The sequence below is a fragment of the Octopus sinensis genome, linkage group LG4, assembly GCF_006345805.1.
Source record: "Octopus sinensis linkage group LG4, ASM634580v1, whole genome shotgun sequence".
In the NCBI taxonomy this organism is placed as follows: domain Eukaryota; kingdom Metazoa; phylum Mollusca; class Cephalopoda; order Octopoda; family Octopodidae; genus Octopus; species Octopus sinensis.
In genome coordinates this window covers 19,206,278-19,228,102 of record NC_043000.1, presented here as the reverse complement: position 1 = coordinate 19,228,102, position 21,825 = coordinate 19,206,278, and the positions used below count along the sequence as shown (strand labels likewise).

The window sequence follows — 21,825 nt, the reverse complement described above, 5'->3', positions numbered from 1 at the left end:
GAATTGTCTCAGATTATGTGCAGACAATTCGTGAGGCACATACGCACCTACTAGTGATAATTAATAAACATATCACTTGAAGTGTTGTTGTGTGGAAGCCCCCAGACGATGAAGTAGGCTAGCCCAATACGTAGATATAGAGGGAGAAGCCGAGACATCAAGACTAGCACAGTCGAGTAGCAGACAGAGTAGACTAGAACAGAGTAGTAGAGTAGTAGAGGCACCCGAACGTGCGACATAACAAGAGTATAGATGTATTACGCCTGGGTACGATGGCAATGAATAGCAGGGAAGACTTCAAGTCGATATGGTCTACCTTTTATATACCTACTTACTGGACCCATGCCGTCAAAAATGATGGCCAATTGTAGTATTTTATATGTAAATATGGATGGTAAATCAAATTAATACACTTGTCAGTGTTAGCATACATTCACATATGTATACGCACGCACACACACACACACAAACATATACTCAGACAGAGTTGAAACGCCGTTTGATTTTTTTTCTTTTCAGCGTTGAATGTTCACCATCCTACCAGTTTTCCATCACCCCTTCCTTCCTTATTCATCTATCGCCCTTTCTTTTCTCATTCATATGTTGTGACGGAGAAAAACACAAGAGTTTTATTATAGTAAATAGAGAAGAGCGCTGAGAATCAAGCGATCAGCCGAAATGCACAAGGAAAACAAAAATTGATGGGAAATCTAGGTTATAATCTGAGAAATCTAGGGCTATTCACTGGTACTTCAATAACATTGTCGATATGGTGTACCCCTTTCATGTACCTCTGCAGAGGAGCACTAAGAATTAAGTGAGCAGCCGAAATATACAAAGAAAACAAAAGTTGATGGTAAATCTAGGGCTACGTACTGGTACGTCAATAAGATTGTCATTTAAATCTTTTACTCCTATAAATCTATTCATAGGCAGTCGAATTTATGTTATCGACTTGGAAGAATTGAGAGAAGCTAGCAATATACTTATCGTGGCAAGGGTGGTAAAGTGGCAAAAGCAACAGGATAAATGCCTCTAGTCTTTTAGTTTAAATACTGCCAAACGAACATTTTCTTTGTCTATACATCTTTCAGTGAGATGAATAACAGTAACATATTGCGTCGAATTATACAATTGTAAAAATAGTGAATCTTCTCGTCGCCTTTTTTCAAGCCTAGCCAGGCTCAAGGGCTCGGTTTCCCGGTTTCTGTGGCGTATGTGTTCCCCACCAGCTGGACGGGACACCAGTCCATCGCAGCGTTACTCAAGAAACAGGAAGAGAGAGTGAGAGAAAGTTGTGGTGAAAGAGTACAACAGGGGTCGCCACCACCCCCTGCCGGAGCCTCGTGAAGATTTTTAGGTGTTTTTGCTCAATAAACACACACAACGCCCGGTCTGGGAATCGAAACCACGATCCTTCGACCGAGAGTCCGCTACCCTAACAACTGGGCCATTGGGCCCCCGAAAAAAAAAAGTAGTGAATGAACATGTATTATTAAAGTTAGGGTTTAAAATAAAGGCAAAATACTGGAACCCGTAAATATAACAAACTATCAATTAACTATTGGCTTTTCTATTTGGACATGACAGGTTCTTTAATATCGATGAGTGTGTGTGTGTGTGTGTTACACGCGTATGTAAGCAATGTATGTAAGCATACATGATTATGCATGTATAATGTATAAATATACCTTTTGCATATATGTATATATATATGCGTATATAAATTTGTCTATATCTATGTATCACTTTATTCATCTGCCTGTCTTTCTGTCTCTCAATTATATATATATATATATATATATATATATATATATATATATATATATATATATATATACATATATATACATACATATACACACACACATACATACATACATACATACATACATACATACATACATACATACATACATACAAACATACATACATACAGCTCAATGTTCCATATTTGCTGTGTAGATTCTAGATATAATTTTGTTTTGTTTTTATTGAACAGTAACTGATGTGAGCGATTACATCGACATGGACGTCAGTGAAGAACCGGGTAAAGCTAATTTATTCTTTATATCTTTCAGAATGATTGCATGGAATGGCCATCAGCAGTCTCTGAAGCGGATATCGAATTATTATCAAACCCAAGAATTAATTGCAGTTTTACTAAATGTCTCTCATTGTTTACATTTCCCTCCCTGCAATATGAAACCCATATTCCTTCAAAAAACACATCTAATCATTTCTATTTACGATTTTGTATTTTATTTAATTTTCATCCTTTACTATTTCATTAATTATTATCCATTCCTTCCTGCCTTCTTTCCATTTTCTCGTCTCTAATTTCCTTTGCTTTTTCTCTTCTCCTTATGTACATATTACATAGAGATAGCACAGAATGACCAAATGGTTAAATAGTTTGCTTGACAGCCACTAGATCCCGGTTTCAATATCATTGAGTGGCATATTAGTCAAATGCCATTTTCGTTAGTCCCGACCTATAACTTGTGAGTGAAATTTTGGAGATGGAACTATGTAAAGGCCCATCGGTTACATTATACTTGTAATTCGAAAATTACAGATTCGTCCTTCGTGTCACATGACACTGATTCTGCTTAGGAATGACGTTTAGGGGACACGCAGTGGAATGCTCAGCCATGAATATGTAAATTCAGGAGCGGACACTTCAGATGATTGAGCGACTGGATCTTCAAAACGCAGAGATCCAACACCACTTACAGATGGTATTACATTTCTAACAGAAAGCAAAGAATAACTAATATTTGCATTTCTTATAAAGAAATATTGCCAGAAGTGCTTCAATAGCTTATCGTAAATCAAAAAATGTGTCTTCAAGAGAAGAATCATATAATGCTTTATTTTATAGTAGTAATAGTAATAGCAATAGTAGTCCGGTAAGAAATGAAGAAGATATAGGTAGCATATACAATAGTTTGTTCTTAAAAAAACTAAATGATAAATCAAATGCTACAAACAGTTATTGTTTAGATACAGATCAGAATTCATTGAGCAGGAATATATCATTAAATTCGCTTCTTTTTTTATATCAGAAACTTTCTTAGCTGGTAGAAACATTAGCACGCCGGGCTAAATGCTAAGCGGTATTTTGTCTGTCTTCACGTTATGAATTTGCGTTTCATCCTTTCAGGGTCGATAAATTTAGTACCAGCTGCGTACTGGGGTCGATTTAATCGACTGCTGCCTAAAAAAAGAAAGAAAAAATTTCGGGCCTTGTGCCTAGAGTAGAAAAGAAAACATCTTTCCTTATATAAAATAATAGATTCTGATCTGGTGGAGATTCAACTGCTACTTCTTGCAAAGTAATTGATAGTGAAGAGCTCCTTCATTAACTTCATCATATGATTTTTTAAAATTTTATTTTAGTGGAAGATGAATTGACTTTGTTATGATGAACTGACTTTGTTATGATTAGCGATTTTTTCGAGAACTAAGGTTGGTAAAAGCGTAAATGCCTAACGAAGATAGTTGTAGAAGAGAATATAAGTTCATATTTTTTATAATTTTATTTATCATAAGAGATACTTGGGTAAAAAGATATGAAGGGAGAAATATTATAAAGTAATTTCATCCAAGAATCAAATGAGCTACTTGAGAAGAGAAAAAGTTTTTCTCCTCTCAAGTGCAGGGAGAAAAAGTTTACTATTTACATTAGTCACATTCTGAATTAGAGCTGTAATAGCCGTAACGGAGTCTGTTGTAAAATGTCAATTACTATTTCTGTACTTCATTGAAAATGAGTTTAGGCTTTTTAAAGTGCAAAGTTCAAAGCTCATTTTTTTATAGTTAGGTAATGAAACGCAAATTTTCTTGAAGCTGCTATGATTACATCAGCCATCAATTTAGTCAAAAAAAAAAATTTAATAAGTGCGAGTATGTCAATGAAAAGTTATTACGTGTAGCTTGTTTAAGACGTAGATAAAAAAAGAACAATGAAACTTATTAACCTCTGTAGAAACAATTGGTTTTGTATAAACTATAAGAGTTACAATAACACAGGGAAAATGGCATAAACCCAGAATAAATTACAATAGAAAAAATACGGTTTCAGAACGAAAACTATAATTTGAAAAGTTTTTAGTGCAGTTATGTGGAAACAAAAATTTCGAATAAGACTTTCACAATCTGAATGTTTGATGGTCATTGCTAAATAGAAACAGTTTAGACATAATTTAGACATACTTTAGATACAACTTAGATATAATATAAAGCAAATGCATCGTAAAAGTATCTGTAGACAATGAGTGAAATATTCTATGTCCCTCTCTTTCTCTCACTTTCTTTCCTTCTCTCTCCCTTTCTCTCTCTTTCTTTCCCTCTATGTCCCTTCCTCTCCCTTAGTCTTGTTATCAGTGTAACGTTAGATTATTTCTACGCAAATTACGTCTTGTAATACATAACAAATAAAGATGCTCGTGGCTTCAAAATATACAACTGGCATACATATATTGACAGAAAAGATTAATGCCAGCCAAGTTTCTTTGATATGCACAGTATAAATCCGATTACACTTAACAGAGCATATATTTATGATTTTAAAGGCCACACACAAAACAGAAAATATAGATGATAGCATAGATTTATATGTATAGAATTGCAGAAGAAATATAGCACCAGTTGTATAAAATGTTACCGAATTATGTTTGCATAAACCAATGTAAATTAATAATGAATTGAGGTAATGTATTCTATAAAAATATTTCAACATTTGTTCTATGGTAGGAACGTAAAGGCTGACATTAATATTAATAATGTTGTTCCCTCTTATGTTTAGACCTCCGTGGGCAACAAAAAATAAATATTAATAATGCTTATTATGGTAGTTGTATTGGTACATAGGATAAATATATCAATAGTCATCGTTTTCTTTTTACTCACACCCAGTTTTTAACTACTACTTAATTAATAAACTTTTAGTAAAAAGGAAACATTACTTATCATCCTTAATTGGATGCAATTAATTCATTGCGTGTGGGTGTGATGGTCTCAATGTAACAATTCCCATAAGTTCAGGCTTATATTTTTAATTAAGATTAAATGAACTCATTAGGATTTTACTAAGTAAATAGTTTCTCTTTATACTCAAAAAGTTAGTCTAATTAATTCTCATCATATCGAAATAAACCTTGTTGGTAATATAATACTTTATTTCTTCTTTTTGTCTCTAGAAGCATTACCTGCATATTTCTGTTACTTCCTGCTGATCTCAACTATGTTTCATCCCTTCCATTAAAATTCCAACGGCGCTCGCTATTGTTCTAAACTTCTGCACTTATAGTTAGTTACTAAATAAACATTGTTAGTACAATAGCTAACGTTCCAGTGTAGGATGCAAGCTTCCGGAGAACTGAAACTCTAAGAGATTTCCATTTCCGATGTCGACTCATAAATTTTATTTACTATGTTAATGCTATTCCAATAAATAAATAGAAATATATATTTCTTTATTACCCACAAGGGGCTAAACATAGAGGGGACAAACAGGGACAGACAAAGGGATTAAGTCGATTACATCGACCCAGTGCGAAACTGGTACTTTATTTATCGACCCCGAGAGGATGAAAGGCAAAGTCGACCTCGGCGGAATTTGAACTCAGAACGTAGCGACAGACGAAATATCGCTAAGCATTTCACCCGGCGCGCTAACGTTTCTGCCAGCTCGCCGAAAACGTCACAACTGCCATTTATTCTTCCTTCAATCTCTGTGGCAATGATTACCTATCAGTATATATCATTACCTTCAAAGAACAATCAGTTGTTTAGGTCGAATAAAGACATTTTTCTTTTTACTGAGTGTTGTGCTAAAAGAAGAGAGAAAACGAAGCATCAGCTCATATATCGTATAATCAAGTCCACCGCGAAATATCTGTAGTAGTCGAGCAAGAGAAATTATCTAGGTGGATATTTACTTAATGCTAGAAAACTAGAAGTACATACCTTCCTTCAGACTTCTAAATTTCATGAAAAGGTTTATTTTATCTTTAACGCATGTCGCCACTAAATCTTTACATGCACCAAACCTATTTCATGTTTTCCTTCTACACCAAAAAGCATGACTAAATTTCTTACCTCTCATATCAATGTTCATCATTCAATATTTACCATATTTCTTATTTTGTCGTGTCGAGCGGTGTTAAGTGAAAAGTAAAATTCCATCGATACCGTATCATAGTCCAGCTTACATTGTTAATATCATCGGGAAATTCATGAAACTTAAAGCAACCCTCTTCACCACTTTTTAAACTATAAATTTTTTCAGTTTAATCAAAGGATATCAATATTTCAAATTTATGAATAAATGTCACTGGCCATGTTATTTTATGCTGTATTTTTTATACGAATGTTATATTTTTATGTTTAATAGTGTAAGTATACCGTCAAATATTTCTAATGCACATTCCCTAGATTCAATTTCAATTTCAGATTCTTAACACAAATTTGCCTTATAGTTATTTATTTTGACTTTTGCTGATTTTCTGAGTGCTGTGGTTTCCTTAATTTGCATACATTTATATATATATATTTTTATAAATTGCATTACAATATAATATATTTAATCCAATAAAAGGTAAAGATCTCCCTTGGATACTTTCATGGTCCACTTCATTTGATTTCGTAGTTTATCTTCGAGCAAGAACGACAAAATCGACACCCCTTTCTTTCTTTCTTTCTTTCTTTCTTTCTTTTTCTTTCTTTCTTTCTTTCTTTCTTTCTACTAATACAGAAAAATATATGTTTGTTTTAGTTTGATCATTCCTAGCAAGTATAGAACCTTGTTAAATATGCGAATGGTCTTAAAATGGCTGTTTTCTCGAAGTGTAACAAGTTTCAAAATTCGTAAATATTTTCTTCAGTTAACATGTATTTATAATGATTTCTGGTCTGTTGGACACTATTTCAAAGCCTGCATATGAGGTAAATAATAAACTCTATGTTGCCTTAAAGATTTCTTGATACTTGCGGGCTTTATTTCGTAATGATTTAGACTTTTGTGGTTGAAATCTATAGTTGCATACTTTGTCTTACACACTTCACCTATTTTCAACGTCTTCCATTTTAGATATTCTCAAAATAGCCAACGCAATTCATTGAAATGGCTTTTTCCTTTCTTTCAATCTAAATAGTAGACTACATTCTGAGTTCAAGTCAAGCTGAAGTCATCTTTTTTTTTTTTGTAATTGCTATCATATATATTAACACAAACTCACTGAATTAAACTTCCGCTGATAAACATTAGCCTTGTGTCAATACACTTATAAGCATTCTATTTCCTGTATATACTTTTTATTTTCATATTTACTTTCAATTACATTTGAGGTTCATTAACAATGACTTGAGTTTTACGCAGTACGTTTTGGTGTTTGACAATATACGAGTACAATCTTTTCTGTATACTCTTCAAATTATTTATACTGTTTTTACTTATATTCAGATTTATTTATCTATTCATTCGTCTATTTACTTTTGAGCTTATTCATTTAGTTAAGACAATTACATTTGTGTATAATTAAAATTACTGATCACACTAACTTCTTTTTCTTCTTCTTCTTCTTCTTCTTCTTCTTCTTCTTCTTCTTCTTCTTCTTCTTCTTCTTCTTCTTCTTCTTCTTCTTCTTCTTCAACATCCCTTTCAGCTTTGAGTTCAAATCCTTGCATTCCAGCCCTAACCAACCCATTTTTAAGCACTTTCTAATCCTTCGTTCTCTTTGTAATGAAGAGGTTAAACTGCCGTTTAATGAAAATTTGTGTTATTTGTAGCAGGTTATGTGACTACGCAGAGGCTTTATCATCGGTTCATTTATGCCAATATTGTCGCTTCTGGAGGTACTGTCGCTGTTGTAGTTGTTCTTGCTTTTCACAAATATGACTAATTCTCATTTTTCTTTTAATTCTCTCTTTAACCACAAAAACCAGCTTGCCAGAACAAGAAAGTAGACATTCTGTTTCTGTTGGACAGTTCTTCCAGTATTCGTGACGTGAACTTGAAGAAGCAAATAAATGTTGTGAGTTTAATGATACGAAGATTTGACGTGGGTCCCCACAAGACTCAAGTCGGAGTATCAATTTACAGTCACCAATATATCCCTATATTTAAAATAGGGCAATTGAGAACAAAAACGGAAATCCTTTATAACATGAAAAAGATCATTTTTATCGGCGGAGGGACAAAGACTGGAAAGGCTCTCGAAAAAGTAAGGACAGAAGCATTTAATATGGGTAGAAAACGTCCTGATGCAGGCAAAATCCTTTTTGTATTTACCGATGGACAATCAAGCGATTATGAAAAAACCAGAGAAGAAGCTTATCTATTGAAAAAGTCCGGAGTTAGGATATTCGTAGTCAGCATTGGTTTGAATATTGATCCGGTTGAAATCAGAGACATTGCAAGTGAACCTTCCAAGGAGTTCATCCATAATGAAGCAACATTTGATGCTGTGATGCAAAGTACTGAAATTCTAACCCGTAAAACATGTGCAGCTCCGATGCAGATCACTCCAAAAGACCAGACTTGTAAGTTGCTCATTTGTTTGTTTTTCTTTATTGCTATGAATCTATATGCCATATACTAAGGCTCAACCACTATAAGACATAGGGGTATTGCAGTAAATGCGATGCCTAAATTCGCCCAGGTTATGAACTCCACTTAGTCCAAATTTAATTTTCATTTCCCCCGTATCGCCGATATAAAATAACATTAAAATACTGAGATCGATATAATTGACAATGTCCATTTTCACAAACAGGTGAGCTTCAATCCTTTTGAAAAAACAAGATATATTTTAGATGTCTATTTTAAGACATGAGTTCGTAAAGGAATCCAAAGAAAATCCTAGGTGCTTAAATAATTAAAAAACTCTTTGTTACTGTTGTTGTTAGCTGTTACAGTACTGCTTCATCGCCGAGATAGTTTGAATACAAAATTGCTTATCCAAAAACAACACTGGTCAATCACACTTACAGTAGCCAACTGCTCTGATCTGAATGCTATATTTTTAATGATTTGATTACAGTCAATTATCTGTTAACCAATAATTGGAAACTACTGCGGTAGGCTTACTAACCAATTCCTCTGAGTGACGGAATGTATTAGAGAGAGAGGAGAGAGAGAAAGGAGAGAGATAGAAGGAGAGAGAGAGAAAGGAGAGAGAGAGAGAAAGGAGAGAGAGAGAGTATCTATGTGTGTATCTATATACATGTATACAATAATTATATAATGTGTATGCATTATATGTATACGTTGAAAATGCATATATGTATTATGTAAAAGAAATGTATAATATTGTGCCTTTCTGTTACTGTTTCTGTGTCACTGGAAGCATTTTTGTCATTGACACACGGAGTTATTGGAATTCTTATACAGCTGAGAATGCATCTATTAATTATAGGCCGTGTGCTTGTTTTCAGAAGCCAATCTAAAAATATTTCAAACAAGTATTTATATTATTAGTTTATTTATAGAATAAAATTATCTTAGTCGAATAGTCGAATATTTTATTAATGATCTAGAGTATGAGGAACAAAACTTATGACCTTTGCACAACTTCTCAGACCGGTGACATAGATTACGAATGGTTGTGGAACATCTCGTATAGGAAAGAAATTATTGAGGAGCGAATTAAAACAAAAGGAATTAGAGAAAGTAACTAGTGCGGTATCTGAAGGGTAAAACACTTTAGGGATAGCAAGAACAGAAAAGACAAAAGTGTCGACTATTGGAGAAGGGTTGCAACTAGCAAGCTTACAAGAACAATACTCGATTTAGACAGGACAGAAACCAGAAAATAGGCATGGCAGTGAGTTGGTTGCATTAGTGAGTGGATTTCTACCATATAGTCTTTTGGATGAGGCTCCGAATGTTCGTGTATGCAGTAGCTGCACTAGCTGTAGTAATAGCAGCAGAAATAGCAGTGGCAGGAGTAGCAACAGCAGCGAGACTGGACCACATAGAGGAACAGTCCTCCAATATATGTATGATCTTTGTTTTGTAGAGGAGAGCAACTGATGAGAGCTGAAGTGTTTCCTGTTCTTACAAGGGTTTCCTCGTCTCTCGAGTAAAGATCTGGCAATATTGTATGTGTTAGGATGTCATAAAAAAAGTAAAAAGAGCACTATGAAACTCTCTCGTTAGAGAAATGACTGCTTGCCGAGCCATGTTGATTGCGAAATTATTAAATGTTAACAGGAATTCTTTTAACAACGGACAAATTGGAATATAGGAAAGTCTGTAGTTTGCTGAGTGCACAAAGGTGTATCCTTTGATAACCCGGTTGTTGATTTGCTGAAACGCACTGGTGAAGGAGCATCACAAATTCGATAATTATTAGTGAATACATTCAGATATTGTAAATAATGTTATTTTCATGCAGTTTCAACATTAGCTTAATTATATTCCAGGGAAAGGTTCCATTCGTTTGAATAACTGTGTGGGAAGGGTAGCAAGTGAATCATCTTTTGCTGCTGGAGCTAATCGTCATAGATCACTTAGTGTTTGCACTTAGCTGGTGTAATGTATTATCAGGTTAAGTGAATGACAGCTCCATCAATTGTAATATAAAAATGTAAATATTCGAAGATATTTAATCGGACATTCTATTGATTCAGTGAATTCAACGTTATTCTAGTTCTCCACCGCCTCACCCTTCTTACTACTACTGCAGTCCCACCACTAGAAATTACTGAAATTTTTCAGATTATTTCAAGCAAAATGAATTTCTTGTTCGGTAAAATTTAAGAGCTACGAATTAATTAAGACTCAGCTTATTAGAGAAACGAATGATATCAAATAGAGACAAAATTAATCACCACATTTAATTCTCAAACTGTTGGGGTACTATCTATGATCTTAAAATCTTGGTTGAATTATACAGAGTTAATTTCTCATATTTTGATTGCAAAAATTTTATTATAAACTACCGGCTTAATAAGCTCGCATCCTCATGGAATTTAACAAGTATGTATTTATAATTATTGTTAGTAATATTGAATTGTAGAATAGGAGGGCAGTTATACGAAATGCCTTTTTGCATTTAAGTTCCCTTTAATTCTCATATTCAAAATTCTAATTAATCACTTTCACAGGCCTTTGTTTCCCATTGACTAATGGTTACCTCCATGTTTAATGGATGAGTAAGAAATCTCTGAATAAAGACACTAATCTGTCGCAGATTGCTCAAACTGCATTTGGAACTGAACTCAAAACTACAAGGCAATGGATTTACAATCCTCCCGTGTATTTCACTGCAATGATAGATTATATAACATGCTGATATTGAAGTCACTGATGCACAACCCGAAAATTTACAGGAAAATTTATGTCGAAAAGAAGTGGGCAGAGATGGTTCTGGCTCAAAAGCTTGTAGTAGAGTGATCTTCTATAAAAAATACTCCAATGAGGAGGTGGAGGCGTTTAACATGGCAGGCAGATTAGCCATTAGGACTTTGAAAGCTCATGGTTTTGTCTATGAACAGTTCGTACTACCGCTAGCAAGAAACAAACCACCAACTCCTTGCTTGGTTGTTGGGTAACAACATTAGATTATCTGACTAGATTATCTGAACTCTCATTTTAATACACGAATAAATATTAAAGATGTTATCTTTAATTTGTTTTTTAATCAATTTCTTTTCTTTTACTTTCAGTTTGCAATGCCACGCAACCAACAGATGTAATATTTATGATCAGCAGAAATCGCTTTGGCCAATGGAAAACTAATAAGATTCTCCAAGCAGCTTCTGAGATTATTAAAAGACTTGGTGCTGGGGGCCCTTTCCAAATTGGTATTACTTTTGACGACTGTCCTGCAGACCAAGATATATCAGTCGGTTCAATTGATGACACAAATGAACTTATCGAGCGAATGAAGAGCGTTCAGTCCAGACCATTAAGTAGTATGTTCCGACGAATTCATGAAGATATATTTTCCAGCGGTGGATCATATTCATCAACAGGTGGTGATACTCGTAAGGTCGCCTTCGTTTTTATCGACAGTACTGTAGAATTGCACGAACCTGACCTTTCAGATGAGATAAAAAAAGTTTTATTGGACGGAATTAGTGTCTACGCAGTTGCAATAGGCGAGGATATACATATGCCACTTTTATACAGACATATTGCCAAAGGAGATAACGTTATTAAAGTACACTCCTACGACACCCTGGAAGATTCTTTGCCATCGCGTTTTACAAGTAGAATCTGTACACGTACCTTCTCTTCAGCTGCCTTTTCATTGTAGAATATATATATACTATGTTTCGAAAGTTTTTCAATTGCTTCCACAGACAACTTTCGCACAAGTATTTTAAACTCCATTTTTGGAGATAAACCTTTATTGTTTGAAATTACAATCACAGAAAAGAAAAAGACACAAAAATGACACAACTATAAACAAACAGCAAAATTGGAAGCTGAAAATTTAGAACTGTTTTTCTTTCGTATGCTTAACATTTCTATGGAATATTTTTTTATATTTTCATATATACAAAACTATTTGTACTTTATTACAATTTGTACTTTGTCGACAATTGTCGTACTTTTTCACCTTCTTCCAAATTATTTTAATACTAAATATGTTCTAAAATAAAAAGAATGGCAAATCAACGTTTAAGACATGAATAAGGAAGATTGGACAAAAATGCAAGATTTCGATACAACAGTTTGTCAAAGCCACGTGTTAATACTGTAAAGAAATGGGGCTTGTGAATGTGTCACCTTTATACAAGTTGCTTCAATGGCTTTGTGAATAATTTCCAAGAAACGTGTGTAAGAATTAAACTTTTTAATAAAATGTGTATTTTTGTAATGAGGGATTCCATGATTTCTACTGTTGGTTTTGATTTTAAACTATTGCTCTTATCATATGTTGAACGAAAGAATTGCTTATTTTACTGATCAACGAATATATTCCTATTTCAGAATATGTTACTATAAACTAGCCTCATTTTTAGATCTACCATATTAATATAAATATAGGCACATTATGTATTTAGAACAAAACACTTGTTCTAGGCATCCTGAGATACAAATATATCACAACACGAAACCATAATTCATTTCATCAGAGGAATTTTATTATCTTTCTAGCAAACAGTTGTTGAAATACAATAGGATGTAGCAACGTTTTGTTAATAATATGGCTCTCGGAAGTGAATATTATAGGAATGGAATCATTAGTAGTTAGACTCTCGTCGCTGACACCTGATGAAAGATAATGTGTCTTTCTGCCCACAACCTTCGTAAAGAAAACCGTGCTTATACTGTCTCATTCCTGCATATATATATATATATATATATATATATGTGTATGTGTGTTCGTGTCTGTTGCCCATATATATTTATATTATATTATATATATATATATATATATAATATATATATATATATATATATATATATATATAATATAACTAATTTCAACGGATTTCGCCCAATTTGACGTCTATATTACTTAGTTTGGTTTGAAAAAAGAACTTGATTAACTTAATAATCGTAACTTAATCCCGGGCAAGGCCGGGTTATACTGCTAGTTGTGTATAAAGGATGCAGAACATTGCATCAAAAACCAACTGGCGGAGAATCTGCCTGGGGTTAAACTAGTAGTAAAATTCACCTGCCTCTTTGATGTGGCATAAAGTCCCCGCAAAAATTCTTTGTTTTTGATGTATGCAATTTAACTATACTTAACAGAGGTTAGTGATTGTAATTAACATTGGCTGCGATAAGTAGAGGACAAATTACCAAAACAGATACTATCAGAACAGACCTTCAACGAGTGAAAAACACATAAACACACGAGAGACAAGTACGGGAAAAATTACCAAAAGAAGCCTAACCTCTCCTCAGTTGTCAACTGTTAAATACTACCTATTTCAAGCTTTCAATGACAATATAGGAAAACGTCATAAATAGTAGCTTCCAGAAATTTTAAAATATAAGATTTCTGGAGAGTTAGAGCTTCGAACGAACAAACAGTAACAGTGTGTACGTACAGAGTAAATAATCAACGAAAAGAAACATTAAGGGCCGTGAGGCCAAACCGCAGTGTAATGCGTAACGCCTGGGAGAAATTTTGAAAATATTTAGAATAAATCCAAGAGAAGTAAATAGTAGAAGAGAAAAAAAGGTGGGGGGGGGGGGAAAGGCGACAGAAAATTACGTCCAGCTAAGAGAGTGAGAGTGTGTATCTAGATATAATATAGATGTAAATCTATATTTACATGTATGTATGTATGTATGTATGTATGTATGTATGTATGTATGTATGTATCATTCTATGCATTATGTAATTCGTTTTCTTATTGTTGGTGGGTCGTGACAGTTGATACACTCCAGATCCCGCAAAAGGACTTTGTTTTTTATGTATGCAACTTAACTATACATGACAGAGGTTAATGTCTGTAATTAACATTGGCTGTTGTTTGGAATATATCGGATGCAGGACCGAAGGCTGCAATTCTGAAGGTCCGGACATTTATAACAGTAAAATTTTCTAACACTGACTAGAGCTATAAATAGATACCTGCCATATTGAACCTTTTAGCTTTATCTTTGTCTGAAATCGTACTCGTATAGTCAAGGGCGTGTTCTAAGCGCACGAACCTATATCCTTTTGACAGATGAGTGATAGAGTAGGCACGACTAAAGAACTTCTTGTTCCAGTCATAACTAGTATCCCTGAAGGATGTAACTATACTGGAATCTTTACACTATTACACAATTAAAGCAGTATGAAAATTTTCTTCAGCTTTTATTATTCTCAATCAAAAAATTGATTCCGTGTGTCTCTCTTGATGATATTGGACAGTTTCTGTATTTAATCTACGCATTCTAACTATACATAACAAAGTTTTAAAATTTTTTCTCAAGAATAGTGGTTAGATCAAAATAATTCCACGCTGTAAACAGTCCATCAGCTTCCATCTTTCTTTGGCGGGAGCTTCTGCCTGAAAGAATTTTCGTCTATTTTCCTTATATATATATATATATATATATATATATATATATATATACAATAAAAAAAACTTCCAAATAGGAAAGAGTTGTGCTGGAAAGAGCAGTAGAAGTCTCAAAAACCTCAAAAAAAGGATAAATTCACGAAAGGAATGAAAATTAAAAATGTTTACCATCTCAAATAGTTGAGATGGCAAACGTTTTTAATTTTCATTCCTTTCGTGAATTTATCCTTTTTTGTGGTTTTTGAGATTTCTACTGCTCTTTCTAGCACAACGCTTTCCTATTTGGAAGCCTCGTATTGTATTTCTATATAAATAATATATAGTCTAATGACTAATTCGTTTTTTGTGCTAGGCCACTGGTAATAATAATCTATTATTACCCTATTTTATTATATACTAGCAGTATCGCCCGGCGTTACTCGGATTTGTAAGGGAAATAACTATAAAGCATTTTTAGAGAGTTGTAGCCAAAAAATAGCAAAAAAATGCATTAAAAATGGAAAAAATATGATGGTAAATATTTTTTAAATCGTTGACTCATCGTAGACATTTTTAGAGTGTTACTTCCCTTATATTTAAAAAAATATGCATTAAAATGGAAAAAAATGATGGTAGATTATTTTTTAAATCGTAGACTCATCGTAAACGCGCGCTAATACCCAGAAGGGCTCGATATGAATCACGACTATAAGATACCCGGTTTTGGTTAAACTGCACCGCAAAATGTGGGAGTAGTTAGGAATCTAAATTGGAGTAGACAGACGCACAACCTTACTTTTATATATAAAGATATAATATATATATATATATATATCAATTGTTAGTCTAAACGCCAAGTATGGTTACCGATGACAAACCAATATAAGATAAAATAACTTTTAAAATGACACGCCTTTCTGCTTAGTCACAGAACGATAATCAAGCACTGTAAGGAACATTGAGTCATCAAAGTTATATAAAAGATATATGATTATATATATATACTTAAGTAAAATACCACTGATATAAACAAATGGGCTATTCACTTCTGAAAGACCCAAAGTAATTTTGACTTGACAGCTTAGTATACAGTAAATTATGTTGATCTTGCTTTAATCACGAATAACATTTGCTACGGAATAAACTAGTGTTATGTATCTGCTAAATAAAGAAATAGTACTAAGAAATGTAAAGTATTGAGATAAATGAATTGAAACAGAGAGACTAACACTAAAGAAATGATCAGGACAAAAAGACATTATTTCTGATATTTCCCTAAGTTTAATTCACTGACCTATATGTGTATATGTGGTGTGGAGAATGTATGTGTGTGTGTGTCTATATATACATATATGCATACATTATATATATATATATATATATATATATATATATATATATATATATATATATATGCATATGTACAAAGGTATGTACGTATAGATGGATTGACAGACAGACAGACAGAAGGATAGAGACAGACAGGCAGACAGATAGATAATGTGCATTCGGTTTATATCTTTGTGATTTGAATTCTGAGTACAGATATGTTCGTGTGTTCCCATACAACGTGAAGCTCTATTTTTAATGCTGGAAAGAGAGGGAAAGAGAGAGAGAGAGAGAGAGAGAGAGAGAGAGAGAGAGAGAGAGAGAAAGAAAAAAGAAAGAGAGAGAGAGAGAGAGAGAGAGAAAGAAAGAAAAAAAGAAAGAGAGAGAAAGAAAGGAAGAAAGAAAGAGATAGAAAGAAAGAAAGAAAGAGAGAGAAAGAAAGAAAGAAAGAGAGAGAGATAGAGAATGTAGTGATGCTGATTATGAGTATGAAAAATATAGCTGAGGAAAAATCAAAAAAGCGGAATGTTCTGCATATTAAGTCCACGTGCTGTTCAGTCTCATATATGTCATAATGTTATGCGGTGTTCTCAAAACTGCCATCACGTGAAAATATCCAAGCATGTAGCAAATGAAATCTCCACCTAAAGACGTTTTTAAAAACTTAAAAACAGCAACCAAGGGAGATAACAACCTTAAGATCAGTCAAGCGAAATATTTTAATAATGCAAATTGTAGCCAAGTGGTGAGGAAAGATGGAAATAACAGATACTGATACAAGAAGAAAACGGTAGACTGAAAAAACAGATTAATAAATGAGAAAATAGATGAATGGATCAGCTATTATCATCTGTTACATTGTATAAGCGGGAAATAAATTAGTAGAGGTGATAATATTTTTCCATATAAAGGAATATTCAACACTTGTCAAAATTACTATATTTCATTTGCTACATAATTGTCACAATCACTGCATTTATTTCCAGTTTCCCCCTTCTTCTCGCTATATTAAAGACATTCATAAGAATTTTTTACGCAAGAATATACTAAATGTCTGCCGGAAATAAAATGAAGCTTTTCCTCGGCATATGGTAAACTAAGGAATACTAAATCTTTCAACATATGGTAGGTCAAGGAATACTTCAAGTGACATGAATTCCATTTGTGAATAGTCGTGCGTTGATTAAAGGGGTAAGAGATGAGAAAGAAAGGGTGATGGGAAAGAAAAAAAAATGAATGAATGACTGGTTGTAAAGAATAAGAGAAAGAGACAATGAGGGATTCATACGTAAGCAAACACAAACACATCCACCATTTCCCCCCCCTCTCTCTCTCTTAATGTGTATGTGTGTGTGTGTGCTGCATTCATACACACGCACGCATACATACACACACACACAATCAAACACACACACACATATATTAGGTCATCCCATAAATAATGCGGTTTGTAATACTTCTTTTATTGTTCAAATTTAAGATAAAGTTACTTTTTAATCTAAAATATACCCTCCTTTATTTTCTACAATTCTCTTCCATCTATCTGATACACTTGCAAATCACTCTTCCAACATTCACTAGTCCGTGGCGAAAATTACTCCTACAGTACTGTTCTCACTTCGTCTACAGAATTCATATTTTTTCCGTCCAAATGATATTGAAGACTGCGGAATAAATGGCAATCAGATGGGGCAATGTCCGGTGGGGCATCGTTTTTCATTGCAAATGCTCCAGCTTTTGAAATGTCAACCTCGCTGTTTGTGGTCGAGCATTATCTTGATATAAGACCTTTCGTTTTGAGACCAAAGATGGTCATTTTCCTTCTAGCGCTGACTTAAGCTACTCGCAGTAGATCTCCTGTGTTATCGTTTGGTTTGGGCTTAAAAATTGAACGTGGACTAAACCTTTCATATCCCACCAACCAGATAACAACACCTTACGTGGGTGAAGACATTCTTTAGCCTGGGATGCCAATGTTTCTCCTTTCCCAAACCCACTGCCTTCAGCACTTGACATTTTTATAGAGAACCCATTTCTCGTCACCAGTCACTATTCGGTCCAAAAAGGTTCATTCGCGACAGCAAACACGAGCACACATTCAATCTCTGCGCACTATTAGACCGGGGAAGTTTCTGAGGAACATATTGACTCAATTTGCTAACATTTCCGATGGCACATAAGTGTCGATGAATGGTCGAATGGCCAAATCCAAGCTTCTCTGCTAGTTCCTCAACAGTTGCGATGAGATTTTGTTCCACCAAGGTCCCACCAGGGTTTGCAGGACGTCCTCGTTGAGCTCTACAGATCTCCCAGGACGAGGTTCGTCTTCTAGGCTGTAGTTTCCGGCTCGAAATTTCTGGAACCACCGTTGACACTGGCTTACGCATAAAAGAAAGAAAGACGACACGTCAAACGGGCGCTTTTCTTTTTTGGTTGTCGTTCAATTCAAGCGGCACCCATTTCTCAAGTTTTTTGTTTTTCCAATCTCTTTCAAGTGGTTGGAAATTGTCGTACATGATACATCTAATTCAGAAGCAAGCTCTCGAACAGTTGTGCGTGGATTGGCTTCGACTAAGGCTCTTAGTTGATCGTTGTCAACATCCGATGGTCGACCACTACACTTATCATCTTTAAGGCTCTCGTCATCGCTACGAAATTTCTTGAACCACCATTGTGTTGTACGTTCATTAGTGGTTCCTGGGCCAAACACATCGTTGATATCGCGAGCTGTTTCAGCAGCATTTCGGCGTAGCTTGAACTGGAATAAGAAAATTGTGCGAATTTGCTTTTTGTCTATGTTGTATTCAACGTCGCAAAAATGGCTTAATTATTCAAAAAGAAAAAGAGTACCATGATTAGATAGAGCGAAAAACAGGCTTTAAAGTGATATATAATGTCAAAGTAATTTAACGAAAATTAATTTGAAAATACATCATTTAAAACCAAAATTAAAAATTCCGCAAGAACTTTCTTGACAACCTAATACATAGGCATAAAAGAGAAAGAAATCTTACGAGAGGGCTATGTGAGCTGATCAAACCGATAGACACTCAAGCAAACAGGCAGATAGACATTCAAGCAAATATTAAGTAATTCTTCTTATGATGAGTCAATGAGTATCAAGTTGGAGACTATGATAAAAAAGCAGTCTGTAAAGAATAAAGGATGTAGTGTTGAAAATGTGGCCTGATGGATTCCAAATACTAACAAAGACAGTTTGTAGTATCTGTTAAAGAATTCATTGAAACTAACTTTTCAAAAGTCTGAAAATATTTACAGAAGAGTGGATTTTAGATTTTCTACGAAAATAAAATTTAATAAAAATATAAACTCTTGATTTAAAAGTTCGAAATTCGATCAAATATTGATTTTCATTTTTAATATCAGTAGAATTGGAATGGTTGAATGACTACAGCACTGGATTTTCATTTCATATTGGCTAACGAGGGTGAAAATTATTGCTAATTATTCTAACGCTTTTTTCAGTTTTTGTAAAACGATTCCACTCCCTCAAAAAACAACCACAGATTCCTAAAACCTATGTTTAAGAAAATATAAACATTTTTTATAAGAACGCGAAACAAGAATCATTTTGGAAGTCGGTAAAACAACGTGTACGCAGTCGCATGTCTTGCTTTGCTAGAAATATCGTAGGGAAACAGCACTCACGTCACATCCAATCATCTTTAGAAAAGGATGAGCACATTGAATAAGGATTCCAACAGAAAAGAACTAGAGACATAACTTGAAAACGTTTATCAAGTGTTCTGTTTCAGTTACCGTGACTTATTAATTGGATTTTTCCAGTAAGAGTCTCTTGGAATATTAAAGCAATACACTTAATTCGATACGTCATGGTTCACTTTCCTGTTTTGAATTGAACTTTGGTCATCTGGAAATTTACTTGTGACAAACTGGCAGCAGAACAGTCATCACTCATCCTTCCAATTCTCTTGATCCTCTGAAACTAGCTAACTATACCCTTGGGGGCTTAGAGACCATCTACCGTATTTGTTTTTAGTATCAATGGCGTATATATATATTATATATATATATAATATATATATATATATATATATATATATATATATATAAGTGTGTGTGTGTGTGCAAATGTGTGTATATCTTTATATATATATATATGTATGTATGTATGTATGTATGTATGTATGTACGTATGTATGTATGTATGTAAGTATGTATGTATGTATGTATCAAGGGATATAATAGGTTAATCCTTATAACATAAATAAGCGCTGATGTTTATCTTATAAAAGACATTGGAGTGAAATGATAAATGGATGTCGACCTAGTTTCACATCAGAGTTCTTAGACACAAGACGACTGGTCTATTGCAAACATAAACTGTTCTGTTAGAAATATTATATTCGACTGGTCTGGCAAATAGACTGTTTCATTGCAAAAATACATTGATTGTAAGCATAAGATTAATTAATTGGTGTAAGCATTGAATAAATTAACGGGGTGTCATCATTTATTGTTCGCTTTTCTAATTTTCTCAATTCTTATACGATTGGGTTTAATTGCTGCCTGTTTGCTTGACTTATAGCCTCTCTCTGTCCCTGATTTTACTCGTAACCGATGAACTGTAGTCCTCTGAGCACCGTATACAATATGCTCGTTGGTAGAATCGTTAGCACGCCGAGCGAAATGCTTAGCGGCACTTCACCCGTCTTCACGTTCTGAGTTCAATTTCTGGCGAGGTCGACTTTGCCTTTCATCACTTTCAGGGTCAATAATTTAAGTACCAGTTGTGTACTTGAGTCGATGTAATCGACTTGACCTTCCCCCTAAATTGTGCCTTTAGTAGAAAGGGTTATTATTATTATTATGTTGTTGTTGTTGTTGTTGTTGTTGTTGTTGTTGTTGTTGTTGTTGTTGTTGTTGTTGTTAAGGCAACGAGCAGGGAGAATTGTTAGTGCGCTGGACAAAATACTTAACAGCATCTCGTCTGTCTTAAAACCGTTCTGTGTTTAAATTCCACCGAGGTCGACTTTACCTTTTATCGTATCGGGTCGATAAATTAAGTACCAGTGAAGCACTGGGGGTCGATGTAATCGACTAGTCTCCTCCCACCAAATTTCAGGCCTTGTGCTTATAGTAGAAAGGATTATTATTGTTATTATTATTATTAAATCTTTAGTCGATAGGATATCGGACAACCAGAATTAGGAATCAGCGAATAGCATCCTGTCACCAGTACAAAATCGTATCCTTAGATACGATACGTAACTACAAATGATCCAGTCTATTTGGTTGTAAGTTATTTCGTCGAAGGGTTAACTAGCCACTGTACACACAAATGAATGTTTTGTTGGCTTATGTCAGTAATGTTGAATTCTATCTTGAGGATTTATCTCTCTATATATAAAACTGAGAATGTGTGTCTGTCTGTCTGTCTGTGTGTTTCCCTAAAACTTGAGAACTACACAACCAATTTCATTCAAATTTTACACATGCTTTACTTAGGGTCCATGTAGTTTCATGGGCAAAAAAAATGTTCAACTT

At 34.1% G+C, this 21,825-nt stretch overlaps 1 protein-coding gene across 1 annotated transcript in view; it reads left to right on the top strand.

Moving 5' to 3' along the window:
- Positions 1–12,840, top strand: part of LOC115210767 (cartilage matrix protein-like) — a 20,744-nt gene extending 7,904 nt beyond the window's left edge. The window contains exons 2-4 of the mRNA XM_029779484.2: positions 2,003–2,050; positions 7,951–8,547; positions 11,677–12,840. Coding sequence (XP_029635344.1) covers positions 2,029–2,050; positions 7,951–8,547; positions 11,677–12,269 — 1,212 coding nt within the window. The 5' untranslated portion in view covers positions 2,003–2,028 and the 3' untranslated portion in view covers positions 12,270–12,840. The remainder of the gene's footprint in view (positions 1–2,002; positions 2,051–7,950; positions 8,548–11,676) is intronic.
- The last annotated feature ends 8,985 nt before the right edge of the window (positions 12,841–21,825 follow it).